This window comes from Anarrhichthys ocellatus, unplaced genomic scaffold (genome assembly GCF_004355925.1).
Source record: "Anarrhichthys ocellatus isolate YVR2014 unplaced genomic scaffold, GSC_Weel_1.0 scaffold82, whole genome shotgun sequence".
In the NCBI taxonomy this organism is placed as follows: Eukaryota; Metazoa; Chordata; class Actinopteri; order Perciformes; family Anarhichadidae; genus Anarrhichthys; species Anarrhichthys ocellatus.
In genome coordinates this window covers 1,391,938-1,418,904 of record NW_022280112.1, presented here as the reverse complement: position 1 = coordinate 1,418,904, position 26,967 = coordinate 1,391,938, and the positions used below count along the sequence as shown (strand labels likewise).

General features: G+C 40.8%; 1 protein-coding gene across 1 annotated transcript in view; it reads right to left on the bottom strand.

Annotated features, from left to right (window-relative positions):
• Positions 1–26,967, bottom strand: part of LOC116398331 (cadherin-18-like) — a 109,899-nt gene that overhangs the window by 27,199 nt on the left and 55,733 nt on the right. Inside the window, exons 5-6 of the mRNA XM_031874544.1 lie at positions 6,215–6,382; positions 2,498–2,685 (exon numbers count right to left, since the gene is read on the bottom strand). Coding sequence (XP_031730404.1) covers positions 2,498–2,685; positions 6,215–6,382 — 356 coding nt within the window. The remainder of the gene's footprint in view (positions 1–2,497; positions 2,686–6,214; positions 6,383–26,967) is intronic.

The following is a 26,967-nucleotide window of genomic DNA, read 5'->3' as shown; positions in this document are numbered from 1 at the left end:
ACCGCTCATTGGTCTGATGGCTTTAGTGACTCATAGGTTCATTCCCATCTAGCCTGCAGTGATTGTTTTTAAGAACTCTTTAAGCCCTTTTACTGCATTATAAGAAAGTAGAGCTAACCCCAACCCAGCTGACTCCCCAGTAGGAAGAATGTGTTTCTCAATACATCCCGATAATAATAATAATATAGCCACATGTCTAACTAACATTCATACACCGCGGGCACAGCCTACGGGAGCTGGGGTTAGGTCTCTTGCCCAAGGACACGTCGACATGGACTAGAGGAGCCGGGGATCGAACCGGCGATTTTGTGATTGAGGGACGACCCTGTTTTATCACTCAGCCACAGTCGTGTGATGAATATTCTGGAACAGTTTTGTTCTCACACCAAGACATTTAGGCAAAAGCTTTGCAGGTTTGTCATTGATCATATCAAGACTTTACATTGTTATGGGAAAATGTTTGGTTTCTTCAAATACCCAAGAAAAGAAGACACAATAAATTTGTTAATGATGTCTAATAAGGTATTAAGACACTTAATATCTGTATGTTTTAGACCAGAGGTCTTCAACAGGAGGTCCGCAACCCCTAGGGGGTCCGCGAAATTTTTGTTGATTAGACAAATTTTTAATATATATATGTATTTTTTTTTCCCAAACATGAATCTGTCCATTATTTTAATAGTTCAGTATTGTATGGAAGATAACGAGTATCTTTATGCATGGCAGTGGCACTAATAGGCCATCACTAATTTTTCATTTCCACATTTATGTTTAAAATGAAAACATCAATTTGAATAGCTTCTATGCATGATTATCATGCAATTTACAGACAATGTTGATATTGGCATTGGTATCAGTTGACAAGGTATGTTTATAAATGGCAGTGGCACGGCCACCCTACTCACTGTACCTTGCACATGTTTAAAATAAAAACATGAATATATGAACCTGTGTATTATTTGAATAGCTTAGTATTGAATGCACAATAAAGAGGTATGTTTATACATGGCACTAGGCCCAGTTTAATATAAAACACAATTTTATACAATATATATAGTCGGGGGTCCCTGCTCCATCTCTCTATCCGTTTGGGGGTCCTTGGCCTGCAAAACGTTGAAGACCCCTGTTTTAGACTATTCTTGTCTGGTTTGATATGGCTTTTTGTCGTTGTTCTACTTGTATACTGAAGCTGTGTACAGACAGCCAAAATAACAGCCCATGGATTGCTTTTCCTCTTGTCCTCCCAACATTTTGGAGCCACCAGCTGACACTGGTTCAACAGTTTATTAATCTGTGTGCATGGTTTATCAATCTGTACACAGAGATTGACGTGCACACATTTCTATGCTAATATTATTTTTCTTCCACATGACCCCTTGCTGGCTTTGTACATTTATAGATGCAAGTGGTCCAGAAAATTGTTTGTATTGGGGACTTAGGGTACTGATCAGTTGGTATCCATATTGTATTCACTGCTTCCCTATTCAGCAGCTGTGAGCTGGAGGTCATCCTCTAATGGTTGGCCTCCTGCCCACATGTCAAAGAATCCTTAGGCAAGACCATTGAACCCAAATTGCTCCTGATGGTCTGGGCCAGCACCTCGATAATTCTTCACAAAAACGTTAGACACCCCCAGAATGCAATGTGTTGCAATGTGCTGACGAAAGCAAACTTCAAACTGTTGGAAAAAGAAGAACAGCCATGGACTCCCCTTGAGCGAGGAGCCTTCATCTGCTCTCAAGTTTCTTAGCGGCTGAAGAAGAGCTACAAAGAAAATCAAACTTTTAGCTTGTGGCTCTGAGAAACCAGTATTGCTCATTCTTGCTAAGCACATGGCTTCCCTATTGTCCCAGTTCGAAGGCTGCAGGGGCATCAGACACACTCGACCGCCTCAAAGAATTCCAGCCACAGGCCATGCATGCTGGATTTGATCCAATTCCATTTCCTGTTTAGTTTATTCCAGTATCTTTGAAAAAAAGTAAACTGTTCAAACTGAAGGCACAATGTCATTTTGTGGCACCTTGCACCTGATAAAACTGGTGCCTCTAATTTATCTTTCATTTATCCAGCTGATTCTGCACTAGCTGCAGTGTCCACCAACAACCCTTAGGGGACACATGTGAGCAGTCCGGACTGCAACAGTACAGTGAACACAGCCACTCATGCTGAGCCCTGCATTTCTGCTCCTCATACGGTACAGCAGCAATTTGAATGTAACACAGTGGAACTTAACATGGAGACAGACCCGTCCCCTTAAAGTTACGTTCCTAAACAACTATTTTAACTAATGGGGGAGGGGGGTTAGTTAGTTTCGATCCCAGATGATTGATGTTCCCATCTGACATCCCTGTGGAAGAAAAGGCTGATACATCTGTGTCAAACGGGGCTGCCATGACAGTTATTTTCACTACAGTGTCCCCTCACAGCCACACTTGAAGCCCATCATGTGCTTCCATAAGCATCAGTGTGGGCCTGTGTTGTGATCTCTGATTCATACCTGCTTGAGTGAGATGATTCCCTGCCTGCGGTCAGCATCAGTGATGATGGTGAAGATGGCAGCTGCGTCGGCATTAGTGATGCTGTAGCTCATCTCAGCGTTCTGCCCTTCATCTTCATCGTTGGCTCTGATCTGACCCACTGCCTTCCCCACAGGAGCCAGCTCTGGTACATACAGCTGGTAGCTCTCTGCAACAGCAACACAACATTTCATTTCATTAAACCTTTTAAACATATTTAGTGCTCTTCTGGTGCTCACTGGAGAGGAGTCTGATGTTACACTGCCACCTCACTTCTAGGTCACATCTAGTAGAGGTTTGTGCTGCTCTCTTCCCAAACTGAGAGTGAGCAGCTCTGAAGAACTCAACGCTCAACACCCTCAGCTTCCACTTTTCCCCTCGATGCCGAAAGCAGAAAACACACTGCTGATTCTGTCCTCAGAGCTGTCACAGGCTGGCTGCTTGGCACTGTGTGAGAAAAAATCTGTGCAGGAAGTGTGTTCACTGACGATAGCTTAACAGGGATTCTTATAAAAGGCAGAGTAGAAGCAAATAGAATGAATTAGAGGATAACAAACAGCAGCGGGGTGAATAAGACATGAACTAATGGAATTAGTGAAGTGTAAATCATACTGAATATAACAAGTCAACAGTTTGCATCAACAGCATTAAAACAGGGGGAAATAATAATGGTCTCCCTGCAGTTGTAAATAAAGGCCTCTAATAGAAATGTATGGCAGCTATATTTCAAGCTCGAGGGCACTGACTCACACAAATGCAGTTTAAAGTGCTCTATACATGTGTAACAAAGCATATAAGGTAACGAATAGAGGAAAATCTCACCATGCAGGGAATACACTGTGTGAAAATCACTGTCCTTAGAATAAGATCTGTAGCGAACAAATAAGAAACATCATACATAGATATTGGTTCATATTTCAGAGCGATCTAGCTCTCCAACCACCGATTACAGAACCTGAGAGACAAGGAGCTACCTTCCCCCTCCCACACCCACGGCCGGTGATGAAAATCAATCCCCTTCAGGATGGAGCACATGTCGCACATATCAAAAGAGACACCACACATGTTGTTTATGGACTGGAGTGTTCCTGTGGTGCTTTCTATGTAGCATGAACATGCCATAGGATATTCTACATTACGTTACATTATAACGGGACACACTGAAAGTCACAGTGTCAGACTTTGGTGAAAAGGACATCAGAGGAAGTTATAGATTGAGGAATTCCTAAGGAAAGGACTAGGTCCACCTTAACTTAGTCACCCCATCTCATATGTAATCTTTGTTTAAATCATTTAGGTCTCTTGATGTGTCCTATGAGGTAGAGTGGGACTTAATTTAATCGTAAGATCGGCGGTTCAATCCTCCACCAGCATGTCGAAGTGTCCTTCGCAAGATTCTGATCCTCAAACTGCTGGTGAAGGCATCAGTGTGTGAGTGTGTGGGAAAGATTAGATTACATTCTGATGAGCAGGTGACACCTTACATGTCAGCCTCTGCCATCAGTGTGTGAATGAGTGAACGTTGACATGTGGTGAGCACTTTGAGAGGTCAGAAAAATAGAAAGGCGTATAAATATCATCTACCATTTACCCTCGTCTCCTCTCTCTCCTCACTTTATTCCTCCCCTCTCTTTCTTTCTCCACTCTATTGATGATGTCACTTCCTTGTTTTTGACCACCCTCCCACGCTGCCAGTTAGTGCAACACAACATAGGTACGCAAGCTGCTGACAGAGCCAGCCCTGATAGAGCCCTGATAGAGACCCATATTGGTTGTAACACGTTGGTCTTTGTAAATGCACATTGCCATGTAAAACAATATAATCATTAGGCACAAACCCTACACTGCAGGGCCTACAGCGTGCCTTTGAAGGAGACATTTTACATTATTTTGCAATTGAGTCTTTATTGCCCTGTGATCACTTTTTAATTGTTTGGAATCTGGTGGAGATGAATGCATGAACCAGGTTCTCCCACACAGCTTGATATTTAAATCCTCTAACTTTTGTCATTAGATAAATAGCAGAGTCCCCCAAATATTTGTACTGAACAGTCATAAAATGACGCTGCAAGCTAAAAGAAGGCCAGAGAGATAGAGGAAAGATTTTCTTCCCTCAATTCAAAACACACTGGATGGTCACTGAACTCCTCCTATGATTTTGTATGTTTCGTCTGTGACCTATTCTCTGACCATGACCATTGTTCATTTACTGTTGATGTAACATGTGAATTGTTTGTCCTGTATGTCTGGTTTTCTATTTGGATTTAGTAAAGACAATTATGTGCTGATGATGTTCTTTGACATGAAACACAAAGATTATTTGTAGGACTGGCTTCTCTTGTTCTTGAATCAGAGACCAAAATAAACGTTTACTTGTTCATGCTGCCTGAATCTATAACTGTAACCCACTATATGTGTGTGTAATTATAGTCTAATAAAAGCTGTCACATCGGAGGTGTTACACTTTCAGCCATTTTTTAAAAACTTTACACTTTTAAATCAAGAGGCATTCAATAAGCAGCAGCTAAACCTTTTGCCTTTTCAATAGCTGTTTCATACAACAACAGCAGGCTTCAACACAGCAGAAGATGAAACAGAACAACCATGGATCAGAGGAAATAAAGAACCCAGAGGAGAAAAAGAGAGAGAAATGAGGATCAGAAGCCATAGTTATTGGAAATAACTAGCTAAAGGAAGATAAGGTACAACGAGATGGACAAGAAATGTAATGCTAACATGTAAGGCCAGCAGTTCAGATCATTGAATTGCCACGGGCAAATGCTGTGTTTCAATAATCTTGCTCTTGTCACATATATTAGTCACTTCGACTTATATTCACAACAAATGACTTGAAGTCAGATCGCTTGACAGGAGCTTCAGTCATGTGATAAAGGTTTAGTCTCTATACTTTTATAACTCAATAAGTAGACTTTCTCTCAGTCTTAGATTATGGCAAATGTATCTGCATCATGTAGAAATCTATAAGCATTTATCTAAATCTCTAAAGGGACAAAAACATGAGAAGGGCTGAAGCATAAAGAAGAGATTCCACTCTGAGCCGAAATTCACCCATTGCATCTTTTGAAAAAAAACAAAACAAGGCAAGGGGCTGAGAGATGAAACCACGCCCACTTCTGTATGACACAACCGTGTCGCAGCAACGACAAATATGACTGATGACGCTACAATAGCGGGAAATAACGATATGGCGTGGGCCAATGATTTTGAGGAATAGACTGTTTATCTGACAACAAACGGGATAACAAGGACATCCCCCCCGACTAGTTTGCCGGGAGAAGAGCGGGCCTGCTCCTTTTCTGTAACCAGTGTAACGTAATAAAAACATGGTAACCTAATGCTACAGTGGTTTCAGAAAACATAAAAACGATCAACACTGTGGGGAGAGGAGAGGAGGGGGGTCTGATTAGAGGGCGTTTACATTCTTTCATTTCACAACGTAGGTTTAGTCCCAAACGCTAAACTCTATTTTAGAATTGATCTTGACGATTAGCACTGATTTCAAACAGTAGACAGCGTTTGAATCCATTTTCTACCAGGAAATGCTGATTTGTAAAGTCAACATCAACTCCAGCAGTGGTGTTTCATTACAGTAGTCACATCATTAAGTTTATAGCTTAAAAGAACCCTTTACTTTTTCACCTGCTGCTGTTAGAAACAAACCGAGAGCGGCCACTTACTCTGAGGAAACTTTGGAGGGTTGTCATTGACGTCAGTGAGGGTGATGTTGACAGTAGTCGATCCAGAGAGTCCTCCGACTGAGCCCGCCATGTCTTTGGCCTGGATCACCACAGCATAGTGGTCCCTGGTCTCACGGTCCATGTTGGACGTCGCAGTACGGATGATACCTGAGGTAGAGAGAGACAAAAGGAGCTATATGTGAAAAACACTGTTTACTTACAGTGACTGCACAAAGCATTAGTTTACTCAGTCAGCATCTGCAGTATGTCATTTGGTACGGGTTGTGTGCAGTGAAATCACACATACTCATACACCAACCTGCCCTCATGCACGCTGATATGAAATAATTATCAATCAGGTACATGTTTGCCTGTCTCCTGCTTAAACCAGATGTCTACACTCTCACAAACAGCAAATCAAAGGGATTTGATTTGATTTAAATGCGATTCAATTTATTTTGTGTAGTCCAAAATCACCTCAGAGGGCATTACAATCTGTACACATATGACATCGCCCTAAATACAAGCGTTATCAGAAAGGAAAGTCTTAAATGTGGCAAGTGTGTCTGCCCTCCGGACTGAGACTGGAAGCTGGTTCCTCAGAAGAGGAGCTTGATCGCTGAGGGCTCTGGCTCCCATCCCACTTTTTGAGATGTGTCTGATAGTCATGTCTTTCTGAAAGTGTTTCTTCATACATTATTCACAGTTGTGCGAGCTGTCTGGTTCTTGAACCATGTTCTCCCCTATCTGCAAGACATCATCATCTCTCAATTATATACCTAAAACTTAGGTATAAGTATATAAATATATATAGTTATTTGACACAACATGCATTCCTGTTTGCATGTTCCTTCCTCCCTCTTGCTTCACTAAATTATTTACTCTGTACAACCAAAACAATAACAACAACAAACAAGAGGCATTTGTTCCATAGATCGTCACTCTATTACAGTACATGCACATGTCCGATAATAAACTAATAAATAAAAACATGAAATAATAAAAAAAGTATCGCTGACACAACTTAAAAAAGTGAATACATTTTCAAAACTGTACAGGCCTTGGAAACATATTCCACCTCTTGATGTTTCAGGGAAGAGTGGCCAGAAAAATCCACTCTACAGAAGAAAAAATAAGAAAACACGTTTAGTTTTTTGGACAGACTCAACACGCATGTCATCTCTTCTGACTGTCCACTGGACTGGACTGTGAGGCAGCCAGTAACAGAGCATGTACAAATGTGAGTAACTACACTATAATACTGCTTATGTGGTCAAATAATATTCGATATATGATATGATTTATAACTTGGCTTATGAACGTGTCTTTATTTTGTGATTGTATTTACGGTTCAACAGGCCTGTTAGCAGCTTAGCCTGTTAGCAGCTTAGCCTCCAGATGGTAATTTAGTATCGAGGTTATGAGCTAATGTGACCGGAGTTACAACTATAACTTAAATAGAGCCCAGCTCTAAGGTCATAGTTTTTGGACTCTATATAGTTCCAGTTCTACGTTATGGTTATTGATCCTTATTGAGATTGGTCTGTTGCTTGATTTTTGGGCAAACCTTCATTTTGGATGTTTGTTATTTCTGCTCTGTGTGGGTTACTCCAGACAGTTTATACCTCTTGTGTTGCTGTAGCCCTGTTCAGCATCATTTTCCTCGAGACCTGCCTTGTGTTAGTCTCATTTGCTCTGGCCTTGTGTTGCTGCCTACCACACCTCGTTGTCTCCATTGTTGGCCTATCCTTTTGTTTCCCTCCTATTCCAGTGCTGCCTACTCCAGTCTTGTGCTCTGTGTATGTATAACTGTCTGTTTCCCATTTCTCCCTGTCAGTTCGTGCTCTATGCTTCCAGGTGTTTGCAGCTGTTGTTTTGCTCTTCGTGTTTGGAGCCAGCCAGTTCTGTTTTGCCTTTGTTTGCCCTGAAACATTTATTTGTCGGTTCCTGTAGCTTTCCTGTTGCTTCTGCATTTGTGTCCACCTGCCTGCACCACCGTCACATTTAAGTGTTGACGTGCGATCAGTAAGCGTGAGTAATAACGCCGTAAGCCGGCCTTGTTCGTTCAAGGGACGAAGACGGAGCACCTCGATGAATGGAGGGCTGAACAAGAAGACACATTTAGCAGCAAGAGCAACGATGCCATGAAAGGCTTTGAGTGAGAAAATGATGGTCAAGCATTATGGTGATTGCGATGATCCCTTAACAACAAAACTATGGTCATCAGCAATATGTCCCTACAGTTATACGTCTCTGTAGAGCGGTAGCGTTTCCCTGTGAGCCCTGCACACGGAAATGACACAATTCAAAATTCTTCTCGACTGTCAATAGTTTATGCCAATTTGACCAATGTTATGCTTGTATGGATTAAATTAGATTAGAAAACTTTATTAATCCCCAGTGGGAAAACTCATTTGCCACCAAAAACTCATACAGACAACAATAGACACAGTCCACAGAGCACAATGGACAAAAAACACATTACAAAGAATAAATAACACCAGAAAATGCCATATGAAACATGATTGACATCAGAAAGATGTTAAATCTAAACACCACATCTAAAGGCATCCTGAGTCTCTCACTGAATGAGCTTCTGAGTCCATTAAAAACATGTGTAATGGATGGCCCTCATAGGAAACAATCGTTTTTTTAACTTGGCCCTTGTTCTCTTTTCTACAGCGACCTCTAGTGAGTCCGGGGTAAGGCCAATCACTGAGCCAGCCTTCCTGATCATCTTATTGATCCTGTTTTTGTCATCTGTAGTGATGCCGCACCCCCCCCCCTCAGCAGAGCACGACATAGAAGAGGACACTAGCTAAGATCCGCTGGTAAAAAAACATGAAGAAGCTTTCTGCTGATGTCAAAGGATCTAAGCTTCCTCAAGAAGAAAAGTCTTGACTGAGCCTTTTTAAATACAGCATCAGTGTTCTTTTTCCAGTTTAATTTACTGTCCAGATAGACCCCAAGATATTTATACGACTGGACAATTTCTATCTGCTGACCTGCAATTGTCACTGGGGAGACCTCCTCCTTCTTCCTTCTAAAATCAATAACCAACTCTTTGGTCTTTCCAACATTTAGTTAAAAAAAAATGTCATCACACCAGCTGACAAAAGATTCAACCTCCCGTTTAGGTCATTGGCTCCGGTAAGTAGACCAACCAGGGCAGTGTCATCTGAGAACTTTTGGATGTTACAGGACACATGGCTCTACCTATAGTCAGCTGTATGAAGTGAGAATAAAACTGTTCTCTGTGGTGCTCCAGTTGTAGTTAAGATAGTGTGAGACAGTTTTTTATCAAGCCTGACAAACTGTGGTCGAGACAAAAGGTAATCCAAGACCCAAGCAATAGTTGTATTGTGCAGTTTAAAAGTCATACGTTTTTTTAGCTAAAAGGTGCAGTTGGATTGTATTGAAAGCACTGGAAAAGTCAAAGAACATGATCCTAACAGAGCTGGTAGTTGTTGCAAGATGACTATAAATACTGTGGAGCATAACAAGTAGTGCATCATCTACCCCTACACCCTTCCTGTATGCAAACTGCAAGGAATCTGAGACCTGAGACCTGTGACCTGTCTACTCAGGTGACCCAGGACAACCCTTTCAAAACATTTCATTATGTGCTACAGGGCTGTAGGACTGAGGTTAGTAAGACTTTGAATCCTCACATTGTTTTTCTTTGGGATTGGAACTAAACAAGATGTTTTCCACATTACTGGAATTTTTGATGAAGATAGGAACAAGGAAAAGATAGAATGAAGGACTGAGTACAGCTGGTCAGCACAGACCTTAAGGGTGCGTGGATGGACACCGTCAGGGCCTGCTGCCTTGTTAACCTTAAGGCGCTTTAACTGCTGTCGAACCTCCTCAACATGTATTACAATAGCTGGGCTACAGTCCTCAGGACTACTCGGTGCAAGAGAAGAGAGGACGCTCTCGTGAGATACAGAGAAATCAAATTCATCAAACCTTGCAAAGAACTGGTTTGCTTCATTTACATTGATCCCAGCACCAGGGACGCTGGGAGAACTGGTCCCATAACCAGTAATAGATTTCATGCCGTTCCAAAGGCCCCTTGTGTTACTATTGGACATCTGTCCTTCAACCTTTTCCTTATATTTACACTTACCCTGTTTGATAATTGCTTTAATTCCTTTTGGGCAGTTTTAATCATATCTTTGTTTCGCCGCTGAGAAAAGCAGTTTTCTTCCTATTAATAACAGCTTTGATCTCCTCACTCAAGGTTTGTTATTAGGGAAAGTTTGTATTTGTTTACAGGGACTGATAGACTCGACACAGTAATTAATATAACTGGTGACTTCGTCAGAGATGCTGTCCAGATCATTGTCATCCTCTGGAAACACAGTCCAGTCAGTGCAATCAGAACACCCTCTTAACATTTCACATGCATCCTCTGTCCACACACAAACAGTCTTGGACGTAATCAGCAGCTTCCGGATTAAAGGAGAGTAGTTGGGAGTCAATAATATCAAGTTATGATCCGATTGTCCAAGAGGGGAGAGCATCTTTGAAATAAAATTGTCCTTAATGTTTACATAAAACAAATTGATAGTTTTATCACCCCTCGTAGGGAATGACACCATTTGTTTATAAGAGGGTAGGGTGGCAGAGAGAGGGCAGGGATTAAAATCCCCATTTATGATAACCAGCGCGTCTAGAGAGGAGAGTTGCAGGTCATGTGTGACTCTGGATATGGTCTTCTTCAGCTGAAGAAGCTGCTGCCCACTATAGGAGATGAAGAGTGGGCCTGTGTCGCTCCTAACTTGAAGTGTTTGAGCTCAAGAAAAGGATAAAACAAAGCCACAGAAGGAAAACTAAAGTGTGATTGTTAAGTACAACCATGGTTTCGTCATCAAAGTTTGATCACGCTGATGATCATGAATCAGAAGGCATTAAAAGACATAAAAACACAGTTGATTTTTGGAGATTGGAGGGTAAGGTGGGAAAAACCTCACAAAAATACAAGGCGAGTTTCAGTATTGAAAGCAGTACAATCCTGACGTTTAGCTTAATAGAAACTTGCGATGATGATGATAATGATGATTATATTTGCTTTCTTCAAAAAATCTGGCAAAGTCAGTGATGTTTAATATCTGTAAATGTATCCGTTCCCTCGACAAAAAGCCATTGGGATTCTTCCTTTGGATTTTGGATTATTTCAGAATAAAAGCTCTGTGGCAAACAACAGTTTATGATACTTACAGGTTTTATCCTTACCACTTTTATGATTTTTAAAGCATGAATGAATATGTTAGGCTATAATCAAGCTACACCACGGTCACATATGCATGAGTATATATAATGAAGCTGTAAAGGTGGACTAGTCGGCAAGATAATGTTTTGTAGTCTCATTTAGCCACTTGTTAACAATCGCCTTAAATAAGAAACGTAAAAGCTTCTACATTCACCAGAGGGGTATTTACTGGCCTGTTTCAAGTCGTAAAACAAAACGTTGCAATCTTGTGTTCACCACAGACCTTATTTCAGCCATCCAATCAAAAGCACATTCAGAAAATACTTTGACTCGGTACGAGGGAACCAGAAGTGCAAAAATGCTGACTCGTACCCAACTCGTCTCTTCCCAACCACTTACCTACATAACACAGATGACATTAAATGTATCATCAATATATTGTGGTGATGTTTCTACAGACTGTTCGCCAACTGACAATAACCTAAACCCAACCAAGCTGTGTCAGTGCCTAAACCTGTTGAAACCCCACCTATCAGAGAGGTCTCGTCTCTCTGCTCTCCTCATCCAGTAAACACCTTTCAAATGACATCAGGATTCATAATAACTTCTCAGTTTTAAAAGGTTTCATTATTTGAAGTCTGTCTGACAGCTGACTGAGGAGAATACAGTGGCGTGCAGCGGCCCGACGGACTGTGCATTCCGTTCACTCCTAGCTCCAAACATTAGTCAGAAAAGAAATCAAAAAGTAATCAAATGTAAATTATTGTGTTACTTTCATTAAGTCAAGTAAAATAGTTACTTTACTTCTTACATTTTTAACAGGGAAACAGGTAATAGATTAAAATAAACCTTTTAGCCCTGAGGGACTTGGTAATTTGGTCCGTCAGCCACTTTCTACCATTTTGACCAGACTTAAATATCTCAAGTATTGGACGGATTGCCGTGAGTTTGACCTGTAATAACGTTTAATGTAGAGCCATCAAGGTGAATTTGTCCAAAATGTTGGTTTGTGAGCAGATACCTTCAACAGTAGCTACTAAATTAAGAAGGTGAACATCGTAAACATGACACTTTCTAAACATCAAAAGGTTAAGACTTTCATTTCAGCATGTTAGCATTGTGACGTTAGCATTTAGCTCAAATCATCACTATGCTGCAGTAAGACTCACAGAGCTGCTAGCATGGCTCAAGAGTCTTAGTCTTGTTATAAGTGATTCATATCTACACATTTTATTTAGTTATTATCATGGGTCTATATGATTTCTGTCATTTAATTCTGATTTTGAGAAACACATTATTTTTTGTACAGTACTACTTGCCCCAGTTATGTTTTACTGTTAGTTGAGGGTAACTGTAGTGCTGTGAGTGTTACTCTTTAGCTATACATTTCTATTACACTATTGTTTATGCCTGGTATGTTGTAACTTTGGTGTGTGTGATTTCATGATGCTGTGGCTATGTGGAGCCTGAAGGAGGGAAGACTAGTCAAAATAACCTCACTTTGCAAAACGTCCACAGTAGAAGGCCTGGACCTAAACTGGTAAAGGACAGAATTCCACAGCACGCACACGCACACACACACACACACACACACACACACACACCTCCCACATGAGATGCAGACAGTGTTTAGCCTGGAGGCTCTGCTCCACTGCATTACTCGCTTCAGAGGCTGACAAAGCAGAGAGCCATCTGGCCTTATCAGCCCCTTCAGACTGAGTGGAGAGACAGGGCGCAGGCTGGACAGGACAGGCAGCACACTTTATGCACCTGTATCGCAGAGTGACTGGGGGAGAGACACATAGAGACTGACAGAGAGAAAGAGGATAAAAGGAAGGTTGATAAGTGCAGAGACTGGCGTGAGAGATGGGAACGGACTGGACTAGGGCCTGGAGGAATTCTGCCTGTGTGTTACAGGGATGGAGGCAGAGATCAGGAACACAATAGACACTATTTCAAACTCCTGGGATACGTTTTCATTTGGTTTTAAAGACCAACACTAATAATTCTGTGTCACTATTGGATTCACCAGGCAGAAGACCTAAAGAGCTTGAGACAGCTTCGTGTCGAAACGAGAGCAGCCCAAATAGTACAAGGATTGTCTTCAGGGAAATATATTTGAATGTGAATTCTCCCCAATAAAGCTTACTTGACATTATGGATGTAGCATTTTTCACTGTAATCCCTCACACACACAGAGTATGAGAGGGTACAGACAAGCTATACTTATCGAGGTTCAACTGATGTTTCTGCATCAAAGCTGCAGCAGTCTGTGCTAGTTCTTAGCACCATTTCATTTAACCAAAATTAAATTACATCCTTTCATTCAGCATTTGTCACCTGGTTACAGTGTTTGGACATACTAAGATTAGTTATAATGAGAGTGTAGCAAAACTAGGCATAAAATGAGTAAATCCAGATTCAAAATTAAAATAAATAAGTAAATACACCTGCATGCTGTCAGGACCCATAAGAAGGCTATAAAAGAGGGGGAGGGGCTTCTCTGTATTCTGTAACAGAACCTTAAACTGACTACGTTTACATGCACCACATGCATGTAAACGTAGCATACTTTTACCTCACTACATTTATAATGAGTAAATGAAATACAACAGCATAACCATGAATGAAACTAGCTCTAGTGCAGTTAGCTCTAGCGTTAAAATTGATCTAACATGTTACTGCATCAATAACCACAATCTGATATCTAATTATATAACAATGGAACAACTTAAGAGCCTATTTGGCTGCACAAGGAGTACTTTTACTTTAACACTTAAAGGACATTTTCTAGATTATCTAACCTACTTGCATACTTTTTCTTATGTACGATTTTGAATGCAATACTTTTACTTACACTTAGTGTTGTTTAAGCTAAAGATCTTAGTATTTCTTCAGCACTGGTATTCATAATGACACTGGCTGAATCACTTTCATCATTAGTGGGGAGTGAGTCACAACCTCTCATTGTCTTTCCTTCCCCTCCAGCCTCCTCTCTCTCTCCTCCTCTTGCTTTTTAAATTAATCAGCTATAGATGACTTTTTTTTAGACAGCTAAGTGGATTGTATCATTACGTTTTCTACCACAATTTACACGGGCTGTGTACGTATTATTGAGACTGACTTTGGGATCTGCGATGACCTCATCAAGCCAGGTTTCAGTCGGGTTGAGGATACAGGCGTCCCTGAAGGCTCTCTCCACAAAGGAGAAGTCTGGCACACTCTGAAGTTGAGTTACATCTCGGACTATTAGGGGGGGGGGTTGACAAAGCATTACAATAGTTCAGGCATGAGGAATTAAAATCATGAATGATTTTCTCTACTGCTGAAAGATAACATTGCTCTGATCTTGGCATGATTCTACCATTTTTGGGGTGTTTTGTCCAAAGCTCAGTGTCGAAGATACCACTCAGATGCTAAGCAGTGCCCAACATTTTAACACGGGCACCAAGCAGTGGCTGGACTTGTTTACAGAGGTTCTTGGGGCTTGATGATAAGTCTCTGTTTTGTCAGAGTTCAATTGCAAAATGGTTTGTGACATCCAGTCTCTCACATGGCTATGCAGCTCTCTAGTGTTGCATTCAGAGATGGCGAGAATAACAACAATAGATCCTTGAGGTAAATGGTAAATGGACTTGTACAGCTCTTTTCTAGTCTTCCGAGCACTCAAAGTGCTTTAACACTATATGTCATCATTCACCCATTCACACCCATTCATACACTGATGGTGTCTTTCCCAAGGACACATCGACATGGACTGGAGGAGTCGATCTTCCGATTGAGGGACGACCGGCTCTACCTTCCGAGCCACGGTCGCCCCTGGCTACAAGTTGTCTGTGCAGTTGTGGAGATTAATGAATCAATTGAGAAATAATATTTCCTATTTGACAGATAAAGAATGTCATCCAACAGTATTTCTGTCATCATCATCATCATCACGATCATTTATATCTCCATCATCACATGCATGCTGCAGTCACCCTCCAGAGTCTGGATTGTAGGAGTGATGAGAGGCTAGAAAGAAACAGGGATGCTCAATTCCACTAAACTAAATAAGCAATTTGATCCTCCATACTGTGCTTTACACGATACACGATGAGCTCATAGAACCATATGCACTCAGGGGACAGAACTTCATTGCTGTGATGAGCCTTCATTTATGTGGTTTCTGCACATGAAATAAACTGATGAATGCTGTCACATATAGTCCTGTTTCTACTATGGCTATGCATGACTTTCTTACGTAAATAAATACATTGTTGATTGATGTAACAGTGATTTAATCAATGGCCACCAGTGGAAGTTACTATTGCTGTTCCAAACATTCCTTGTGTATTTACGGAAATTTCAGCTATTGATAAACATAAATGTCTTAATTAATTGGTGTCATCTGTCGTCTTTCACAACTGTGGTATGTAAAAATGAGTGTTTAATGCTGCATGAATTGATTTTTGGCCAATAGGGGAAGAATAACTCCAAAATAATTGAGCAACATTATAATAAATTTGAAGTGAGGGAGTAAGTAACATAAAAAAAAAGCTTTAAAAAACACTTTTATTGCCATTTACTGCTGTACTTGGGTAACACTGGGAGAATGAGAGAGTCAAACTGCTTGTTACATTGTGTAATAGCGGGACTGTATAGAGTTACCAACATCCTAGGGATGAAATTGGGATCCACAAAACAAAGTATGTGCAAACTAGATATATCACACAATACTGCAATAGGAGTTTTTAAAAGCGACAATGTGCAATACTGTTACTTTCATTTCATTAAAAGCATAAATTGTGCTTGTGGCTTTTTCATTGTAATTGCTTTAATCAGTTCAATACAAGTTTTCATTGACTGACTGTTACTAATTGGTTTAATGAAATGAACATAAAATGGTATCTTGAAGGACATTCTAAGCTGGGCACACAAGAAAGAAGAACTGCTGAAATCAAACACATCTTTACTCCTTATTTTACTTTTGATTATTCGAACTGTTATATATATGTTTTAGTTGCTCCTTGTGGCTACCATGGAGTGGATGACTTTGTACTCCTTCATAATTTTTTTTATTTAAAGCTAGGGTTGATAAAGAAAACCATTTTTGTTAGAGTTGTTGGAATTCTCCTTCCACCACGACAACAATCAATAAGTCAAATGCTCTGAGGTCTGATATCTGTGGTTGTCACAGGACTCTAATAAGCCCGTCTAATTATTTAATTTGGCCTAAATTGAATGATTGGACGGGCTTCCTGCCTGACTACTTAAACCTGCCTGTCTACCTACATGCCTGCTCCTATTTGCAGTCTCAAATCAACAGTGATTTTGACAATGATTTACCTTCATAGGCAGACCAATATATTGCACAATATGTCTATCTAATATGTCTTCCAGCAAAGAAGAAAAGGTAAGAGTGAGGGAGAGCATGGAAAAGAACGGTTTAGACTGAAATATTCCTCTACACACATACACACACACACACACACACACACACACACACACGTTTTGTCACTCCGAATGTTTGTGATTCTCTCCACTTCAGAAAGTCCAAGGTTAGCCATCCTTTTCTCTCCTGATAATTCATGTGCTCAAACAAGCATGACGGCACAGAGCCAGTGCCCCTGTTCCAAGGCCACCAGAGAGCTGCAGGGAAAAGGAAATTGCTGTATAATATCAGCACGGCACAGATAAGAGCAAAACAGAATGGGTGTTTGGTGCAGCTTATGACAAAAAGATGCATGGGTTGTCTTTTTGTTTTCCAGGGAGAGAATGCTTGTCTTTTCATACCCCTTATTGAATAAACTAATGTTCTATTCTTCTTCTATTTAGTTTTCTTAATCATCTTTAATCTGCAGTGAAACAAAAAGAAGGCTTTATGTCATGGGTCGTAAAGGTGCGTTTTGTCAGATTGAGGACAAAAAACATCTTTGTGTCTGGGCTTTATTTACCTCGTCACGACCCACTAGTAGCTAATAGGATGATTATGTAGACTAGATAGATTCAGATCTTTATAGTTATTAGTGATTGAACGACTGATCTTAGGCACCTACTGCAGAACTACAACTTGATGTTCTTGGTGATGTTTAATAAACTGGACCTGCAGAGCTTAGTGACATTCGTGTTTTCCACGATGAGTGTCAATTTATAAAGATGAAGTCGACTGGCGTGCCTGTTGCTAATCTTGCACTGAATGCACTATTAGTTTGTTTATAATAATAGAAGTGTAGAGAGGGGATCCAACTCTTTACATATACAACCCTATGTTGCGATGAACAGTAATGAGTCACATGTAAATTAGTGCTATCCCAATCATTTTCAGTAATGCACCTCTTCACTGTTTTCTTTTTATTTATTTTACTATATTCATCCCGGTCAGGGGGAAATTGTATATAGCGAGCAGTGGGCTGCCCCCCGCAACCCTGAATATTACGGATAATGGATGGAGGTATTATAAATATATTTTTTAAATGTTGTGAATTAACAGGATGAGGTGTAACAGTAACAGTAAATACATAATCTATTTACACATGTATTTATTGCAAGTATATTGTTAAGAGATTGTAGAAAAATATGAAAGCATTAAAGTAACCATCCCAACATATAGCTTGTTATTAAATGTGATTTAAAATATAAACTGTTTGATTTCATGATAGAACTGATTTAACATATAAACTGCTTAGACACTTTATATAGGGCTTCTGGTTCTAACAGGACCAAACTAGTTACAACCAGTTACATTCTGTTGCTAACTCTGGTACAAGATGTCTCCTGTATGTGTGACGCATGTGATTAGGGGATGTACTAGCCTCAGAGTAGCATAAAAAGAGGCAAAAGAACTGTGAGATTCGGCCTTTTTCCCCAGCGTAGAGACTGGGAGAGACTTCTTTTATGGACCCTTAGGGGCCTTACCCCCTCAGCAGGGAACCCTTCTGCTGTCTTCCTCCCTCAGAGATGGGATAGAAGACAGCATGAAAAAGAAACAAACCTCACAGCGAGAGCTGACTGAGAGAGGCTGTTTCATTGAATTTAAATTGTTCTATGTGATTGCTTTGGAAAAACTTTAATACAACCACAGCTTTACCATTTGTAAGAGCCTGGACCCAAACTGAAGACTCTGGTTTTTTAGAACAATTTGACCCTCTTTCCCTGTCCATCAACCGTGTGATACAGACGTGGCGACGGACTCTACCTGAGTAACTTAAAGGTGAGTATTCTGGGTGAAGACTTGGCAGTGTTAGCCATAAATGATGAAAAGTTCACAGTCGGCAATAGTAAAGTACAGACGTTCTACATAACTATTCATATAAGGTGTTAGGGTTACATCCCACTGAGAGCGCCCTAGGGCGTAGCCGTACAAGACTCTCAGGAAGACAATAATTCCGAAAAACGATTTAGCTACGGGGTGAGATAAAAGGCCTACGGTATTGTCCCGATACCTCCGTGAGAAAACTAACCCACACAGGTAGGACAGCCGTCAGGAGTGACCACCGTGTTAGGTGCGCAAGCCTGTCCCGCTTTCCCCGGGGCGGGATCCGTTCACGCTACAATATTAATAAAATGTAGTGAAGCAACATGATAAGATGTTTTAGATAAAATGAGGCATTGCAGTAAAAACTACAGTAAATGCACATTAAATAGAAACCGTAGCCTACTTTCATGTTGTCCAGGCAGACGGGAAGGAGAGGGAAAAGAGAGCAAAGCAAGACAAAGCAACAGGTTGTCTCGTGCGTCAGTGAATTGGTCTACACATTCAAATCTTATTTATGACAATACACTATCTGCCTACACAAGACCCAGCTGAAAGAACTGCTAACTGCTTAATGTTGGCACACCAAACATTTATGATGTTACTGTGATTTACTTTAAATGTAGTGTGTTACAATTACAGGATTTACAGTTTGGACCCATAACTCATGAACAGATGAGGAAGCAGCAGGTGGTGTTCAATGATTTAATGGCACAAAACAAACCTACGGATTCAGTCCAAAATAGGCAGGCAACTCCAAAACAACAAACCAGGAACACAAAACACTGACACAGGTGGAACAAATCGGAGCAGAAGAGAATCCCAAAGGTAAGAAAACACACAAGGCAGGAAGTGAAACAATACATGACACATGGGGAGAGTAACTTTCAAAATAAAACAGGAAACCCAAGACAATGACATAGTTTATAAGGTACTCTAACTCTAACTGTGCTGGCAAGCAAATAGCGCCTCGGTGCCCCTGTGCTATTTGTAAGTACTTAAATTAGGTAATATGCAAACATTTGGCACAATATTGGCCACTTTCTATGCAAATAGCCCTCATTGAAAAAAGGTTCCAATACCCAAAGATCACCGCTAATAACCACACACAGTTACAGTGATATCATTAGTCTTCAGAGATTTGGTGGTAGCTGAAGCTCATTTGTATGGGCTGTCATGCCCAGACTTTCCAGCAATCATGGCATATTAAATCCCAAATACGGTTTGACTCTGTCCCGTTTCAATTTCTTGAATGCCTCTGCAGCTCATCCGTCAGAAGCTGTAGCTCTACCTCTGCACATTACATTTGTCCCTTTCTCTCTGCCATTATTCTTGGCATAAAGGAAACATGTATACTTTGCCACATGGTTATTGAATCAGACAAAAAAAAGGGCAAATTGCGCTCAATGTATGTAATATTATTAGAGCAAATGTCTTGTGAATCGGACCTTGAGACGGGGCAGATAGTGATGTGCAATTCATGGTGCTTTCAGTGCCCGCAACCATTCTTTGTGAATGAATCCCCTTGTGTATCCGGAATGCAGGGTGGGTGACAAATATTGCCTCAGAGTGTCTATCTCACTTATTGTCCATGGTAATAACTGTTAATATAATAGCTCATGGTTATAAAACAGCGAGTGGCTTAATGAGTGGCTTATTATTTGGTAATTGGACGCATCATTTTGTTGCGGAAATGTTATTCCACTTCGCAACATGTTAACAAGGCTTTAGCATTCAGCAGCTAGCCTCTGTGGCACAATGCTGCCGCGTGCATGGCCAAAGCTTCGAATTCATTTCCTGTCTCTCTGTGTGTAAAGTACAAAGAGGAAACAATATCATTCTTATCATATTGATCAAGATGAAGAGTAGGTGGGAACACAATATATTACACGGTTTTCCAGTTAACAAAAATACAAAGAAAAAGAAAAGCACAAAGAGACCAACATCTTTGCCCAACCTGTCAGCCTTGTGGTCGTACTGTTTGCTCAGTCTCCTTTAAAAATGCAGGCGGCTGTGGCTCAGAGGTAGAGCAGGGCAGAAGATCAGCTGTTCGATCCCCGGTCCTCCAGTCCGCACGTCGAAGTGTCCTTGGGCAAGACACTTAACCATGAGTGTGCATGAATGATTTGATTAGAACTGATGAGCAGCTGGCAGCCCCTGCCTTCTATGTCAGCCTCTGCCATCGTGTGTGTGTGAATGGGTGAATGTGGACATGCAGTGTACAATGCTTAGGTTAAGGTTAGGAAAAGAAGAGCATGGTTGATTTGAACTAGACTGACTAGCCATTCATGTGAGGAGCGAGTGATAGACGAGTCACATAACTATTTATAGCTCAGCACAGTCCCACTGCACACTCAAGACTGTACTCTGATAATCCCTGACAAGAGTTTAAGAACCTCATCTCACTCTGACAGCCCGCGGGCGGGCCGTCAGAGTTACACAGAGTTACACAGAGGTACACAGAGGTACACAGAGTTACACAGAGTTGTGTAACTCTGCAACTGCTCTGTAACGATGAGTATTAATGTGATATCTCATTAGAAAGCTACGGTTCTTGTAATTCGATTTATGCAAACCATTTCAAGACATTTCATGTCAAACAAGCACTCCAAAAATAGCTGAAAAAATATCGCCGTGACGCACCGATTATGATTCATAACGTTCGCCTTGTGCTTGCTAGTCCAGCAAAAACGGTCTTGTTTGATCGCTAAGGGTCCACTCTGTCGAATCCAGTAAAAGATTTAGTCCAAAACACATTAGTACGTCCATAAAGACCCACGGGGGGCTGTTGCATCATTTCAAATTAGCCAACAGATATGATAACTCGCGATCATAATTCGGTGATTATTTCACGTTCCGTGTCAACAGAGCGGAGATTTTCATTGCAAAATGGAGGCTGCATTCCGCCGGCTAGATTGACACCTCATTTGACCCAATAGGAGCTTCTATAGCCCGGTCACATTCTGGAACAGCCAACGAGAGTCCGCTTTGAAAGACAATGCCCGCCTCTCTTCTTTGGGTAAAGCTCGAGCCAATTGGAAACAGATCCTGTTCAAACTCAGGCTCCATATAGCCAATGAAATTACGAAGACAAGGATATGCAGATTTATCAGATTGAATCCTGGGAAAGTTTTCAAAACTGAAATTCAAAACCGTGACTGAGGTACCTGAGACAGATTATCAAGAGCAAAGTCTGGTTCATAAGAATTTTCAAGAATCTGTGAAAGTTGACAATGGTTAAATATGTTATAGTTAACCATACATTGACATAAATGAACTATAGTTCAAATTTTGGACACGTAGTTTATTGTAGTGTATGCATTTTGACGTGGTGACACGAGCCTCCAAATGTGTTTTTACGCTTTTCCGTGGCTGCACTCTTAGTAAACCACGTGTAAAATATTAACTTTCTGTCGTATTGTTATCAAATTCTAATTTATACCAGGAACCATGACTTCATCCTGTGGTAGGATTATGTTTTCTGGGTCATAAGTCCCAGCCATAGATAACTGCTGCCATCTGTTAGCCAAAACAATTCCAGGCGGAAATAAAATCCTTCTTTTTCAATGTGTTGAAAACTCCATAGCTCAATGCCAGTAGCACTTACAGTGATTCTGACTGATTGTGAAGAAACTTCAGAGTGTTACCGTTCAATAGAGACTAAAACCATACATGTACTCCCAATGGTTTGAAGCAGCAATTAATATCTGCTTTCTGGAGTTGTGTAGGGACTGTAGTCAAACTTAAAGAGATTACTGGAAGTAAAGCTCACATGGCAATACATTGCCAGACCAGTGCTTCTCTCGTGTAGCAGAGTATGTGAGGGAGGTTATCTGGCTTTATGAATGCTTGTGTGCATGTGCTCTCACGGCTGACCTTGCCTAGTGGGAGTCTCTGTAGACCACCTAGATGAGATAATGACATTAACTGTGTCTGACCTTGCTCTCAACCCCTAATGGAACCTCTCTCTAAATCACACTACTTCTTCAAAAGAGAGAAAATCACAAAATCCCTCCAGGTAGAATGAAATTCTCTGCTGACAAGGAGACAGAGGAGAATAATGGGAGGTGGGTGAGGGAAGAGCAGAAGGAGATTGGAGAAATGGTATATATACCGATCTAACATAAAAGATGAATCTGGTATGGAGAATCCTTTATGTGTGTTCACATATTTGGCCAATAACGATAAACCTTGTATATCTGGGTGCATTGTATTGTCAAATGCTGTATTTTTCCCGTTCAATATATATGAGACATTTCCAGCACAGCTGCAGTGATGAATTCAGAACAACAACAATCAGAGGCAATCTTTGAGTTCTTGTTTACACAGGTTATGCCTTCTAACAAGCACTGCAGGCTCAGAGACGGGTATTGTTAGGATTATTCTGGCAGAAATCATGAAAATACAAGTTTTGTTAATGTTTAACTAGAAATAAACTGTAACTATTAAATGAGACTGGATGAGGAATGGCTACTAACATAGATCATAATTTACAAAGCTACACATTGGGGCCATTTATTAGAGATAGACAGGGAGATTAAGGTTATGAGTAGTGCACTGCTGCTCCCCGGAGCAGAAAAACACGTGTTACAACAGTAATTATATTATCAATGACCCTTTTGTATTCAAGTGTCCCATTAGGCCACGACCAGTGTGGCAGTGAGCCAGCACTCACAACACCAGAAACTCAGGCAGCCAAAACCAGCCATCATTCAATATCATTATTAACACCTGTGCTGTTCCTACTGTCACATGTCAAAATGTCTTCTTTGAAAAAGACCAAGTGATCATACTTGTCACATTCGAAGTTAACTCGTCACATTATTCTGGGCGTGAGACACTTCCAGACCTGCTCAAGTCAGGGGAATGGACGGACTGCTGTGAGAAATTTGCTCCGAAAATTGCCAAACTTCAGATTAATAGCGTGTGGTCTTTAAATCACATGATTTAAAGACCCACTAATTTCACCTATTAGTGGGAGTCATAAACAATGTAGTCGTAGAACAACAATCAGTCTCCTCCTGTCTGTCGTGCTGCTTGACTTCCACCATTACGGGTAAGAGCATGTCTGTCATCTCATCAATCGGGACATTCTTTTGCCAGAAATGAGTATCTTTCTCTCAGGTGCCTGCTATCCAGAGGAAACCCATGAAAATATCTGTTTTGGGATTGCATAGGTAAGCCCCAGTGTCCACCTTCAGCTGCCTTCACCAATTCATTCTGCACACCATTAATTGTTACTTTTTTAGCACTCAATGATACAATATACAAGCAACATTATCCTTCCATTCACGTCATTTTTAGCGTAGGTTACGCATCAATATCCCCATCAAACAACCATCTATTCGGACAAAATCGTAAACAACGACGTCCAAAGTTTCAGTTAGCAGACAAAGCAACAGGAGGCCAAAAAACTTCTCCGCCGAAGCCGCACCTGAGATCCTGCGCTCTGTATTCCAAAAGACATCCAGAAGAGTGAGTCCATCAAGAATCAACATCTCTCCCATCACCTCCATCACAAAAAACAGGGCGTGGCAACCACGGACAGGGCATCACTGTTGCCAGAGTTCTCCTACTCAATCGCCTCCGAGGATGACTCCAGTCTCCCGCCATCGACTCAACTACTCCGGTAACATTACATGGTCGCAGCATAACCACGCTCCAGCAAGGTCCGCCTCGGCTGGTCTTACACAATAAATTCAAAATCGGGCCGTAGCTATCCTCAAAGACGCTGAAAGATAAAGGGATTCCTTTTCTCAGAACAAGAAACAAAGCAATAGATTCAACGCTTTTATATCAGCTCCTCGTATTCATCGCTACGTCTACACCAGGTCTTTTACGGATGAACACCAAACCACACCAAACGCTGCGACATCTGCGCACTCGTTAAGGTACAATTCACCCAAATCCTCGAGCCCAAAGACATTAGTGGTGGGACGTCCGATTCTTTCACAGGATACGTTCCTTTAAGTGGAATGCGTGTTAACCAGGCAGCAACCTCCGGTTCCAAAAATGAAGCAATACCAAAGTGCCTTAAACTTGCATTATCTATACTGGCCAACAGGGCCATCAAGTATTCACGATCGACAGCTATTGCTGCCATCTGTCCTCACTCGTTCAATCAGTGCCGTCGCCACACTACGTAACACTATCGACGCATCATCTTAATGCTCCAAGCTTAATATACGTCACTCCTTCATAGCAAGTTGCTAGCAGATTACAACTTTAAACTCATAAATTGACTAGAGTCAACGATATCCCAACTCCGGCAACGGTATCATCCGAGGAGCATGTAAATGCACCATTAACCTGCCATGCCATCTGTCTCGACTCGAGTTCGATTTGATCTGTTCACTGCTTGTTCATTTAGTGCTATTGAAGTCTCAAATAATACTATCAAAGTGTAGTTTAAATGCTCCGCACAATAATATACAACACGTCTTTGTAGCTTCCACCTTGTTACCATATTTCGACTCAAAGCTCATTAACTCAGAAGTTAAGTTAAAGAATTAGGTCAAAACGTCATCCAAACATATCGAATAGACTCCGATTCAATAGGTGCTCGCTCGTTAAATTTGTGCCGTGACTGCACTACATAACGTATATATGTATTCATATAACCTACATAGTTAGGCTACGTAAGCCGGTACAAAGATGCAGAAATTCAGGAGCGGGACCACTCCTCAAACGTGCCACTTCCTTTATATCCATAAATACGATCCTCCTGTTGCGCTCTCACATTCAGTGCTCCTCCTCTCCTCTACGTAGGGTCCTGAGGGGGTTCGCCGAGCCGGGTGCTAAGGTCGATTCCCTACCGAAGCTCCCCACATCTCATTTCGGCTAACCGAACGAGCTAGACAAATTTCAAGCCTTGCATCTCAATCACGTTTACCTTTAATAAATCTGTTAAATGCTTCTGTTTGATAGTGTGGCCCTTGCTTGTGAAATGCTTGTTAATTATTAATTAGCATCAACCCCACTTCCATAGGAAAATGGATTGTATCCCCCCGATTTGACTGGCGTGATGATGGCAACGCTTGCCAGAAGAGGTTGAATTCTGCATGTCTTTCTTCACCACACTCATTGCGGCTTGGTTTAGTGGAATTCCAAGTGGTCCCAGAATTCAGCTGGTCCCACCTGCCTGGGCAACGAGTCGGAGGACCGATAAGAGAAGCAAGAGATCAACAGGAATAAGAGTCAGGATAGGATTTTAATGGAAGCCAATTGGGGACTGAATGAAAATGCAATAATTCAATTTGGATGTACTCATATAGGTGTACCATATTGAAATTGAAATTGAAAAAGCTGTTTGTAAAACATGTAATTTTCAAAGTCCTATCCCATTGTACATTGACAATATTCATATTTTATTTCTAATTTATAAAAATTGAAATGCAATATATAAAATCTAACTTGATTTTCCATTTATTCAAGTTAAATTAAAAAAATAATTCAAGAAAAAATGCAATTATCTAACAATTTTAAAATGAAAATGGCATCTGACATTTTCATTTTCAAAGACTTAACAATATTCAAACGCAATAAGTGAAACTTGCCCCCAGTCTATTGCATTTGCATGTCACTACGCCATTTGGATGTCAAATTGAAAATGAAAATGCAGTCAGTTCTCTCATCAAGGCAGTTGTTCAGTGAGGACATCAATCATTCTCTTTTGGCAGGACACCATAGGCCACCTACCACAACCTGACATTCTCCCCAGGTCAGTAGGTGAACGAGGAAGTAACTGAAGAGCGGATTCAATTGATATTTTTTGTACTTGGTGTGGTGACATAAGCTCTGTTTCGCTTATTGCATTTGATTATTGTCCACTATACAGCAGGTGAAATGACAAATGCCACCTAATTTTAACTTAAATCATCCTTTCATAATGATAATAATAATCAATCCCTTATTAGTCCCGCCGTGGGGAAATGTGTTCTCTGCATTTTACACTGTACAGCAGGGTACGACTTTGAAAACGAATTGACAACATCTTTTGCGTTTTCCTTTTGATGCTGTAATAGAATAGAATGTTCATCTGAGTGGAAATGTGTCGGGGGCACAGTGTTAAGAGTCCAGTGTTTGAAATAAAAAACATCACAGAAGCATCAAACCATCATAAAACGTACATTAAGAGACATTGGACATTGACAAAATGATAGATTAAAGTGCTTAGTGCTAAAGTGTTTATTTATTTATAGCACATTTCTGTATTGCAAGATGAATGAAGTTCAGCATATTGCCTTGACATTTTGGTTTCTTTCGTACATTTTCACAGTGTAAATGGTAAATGGACTTGTA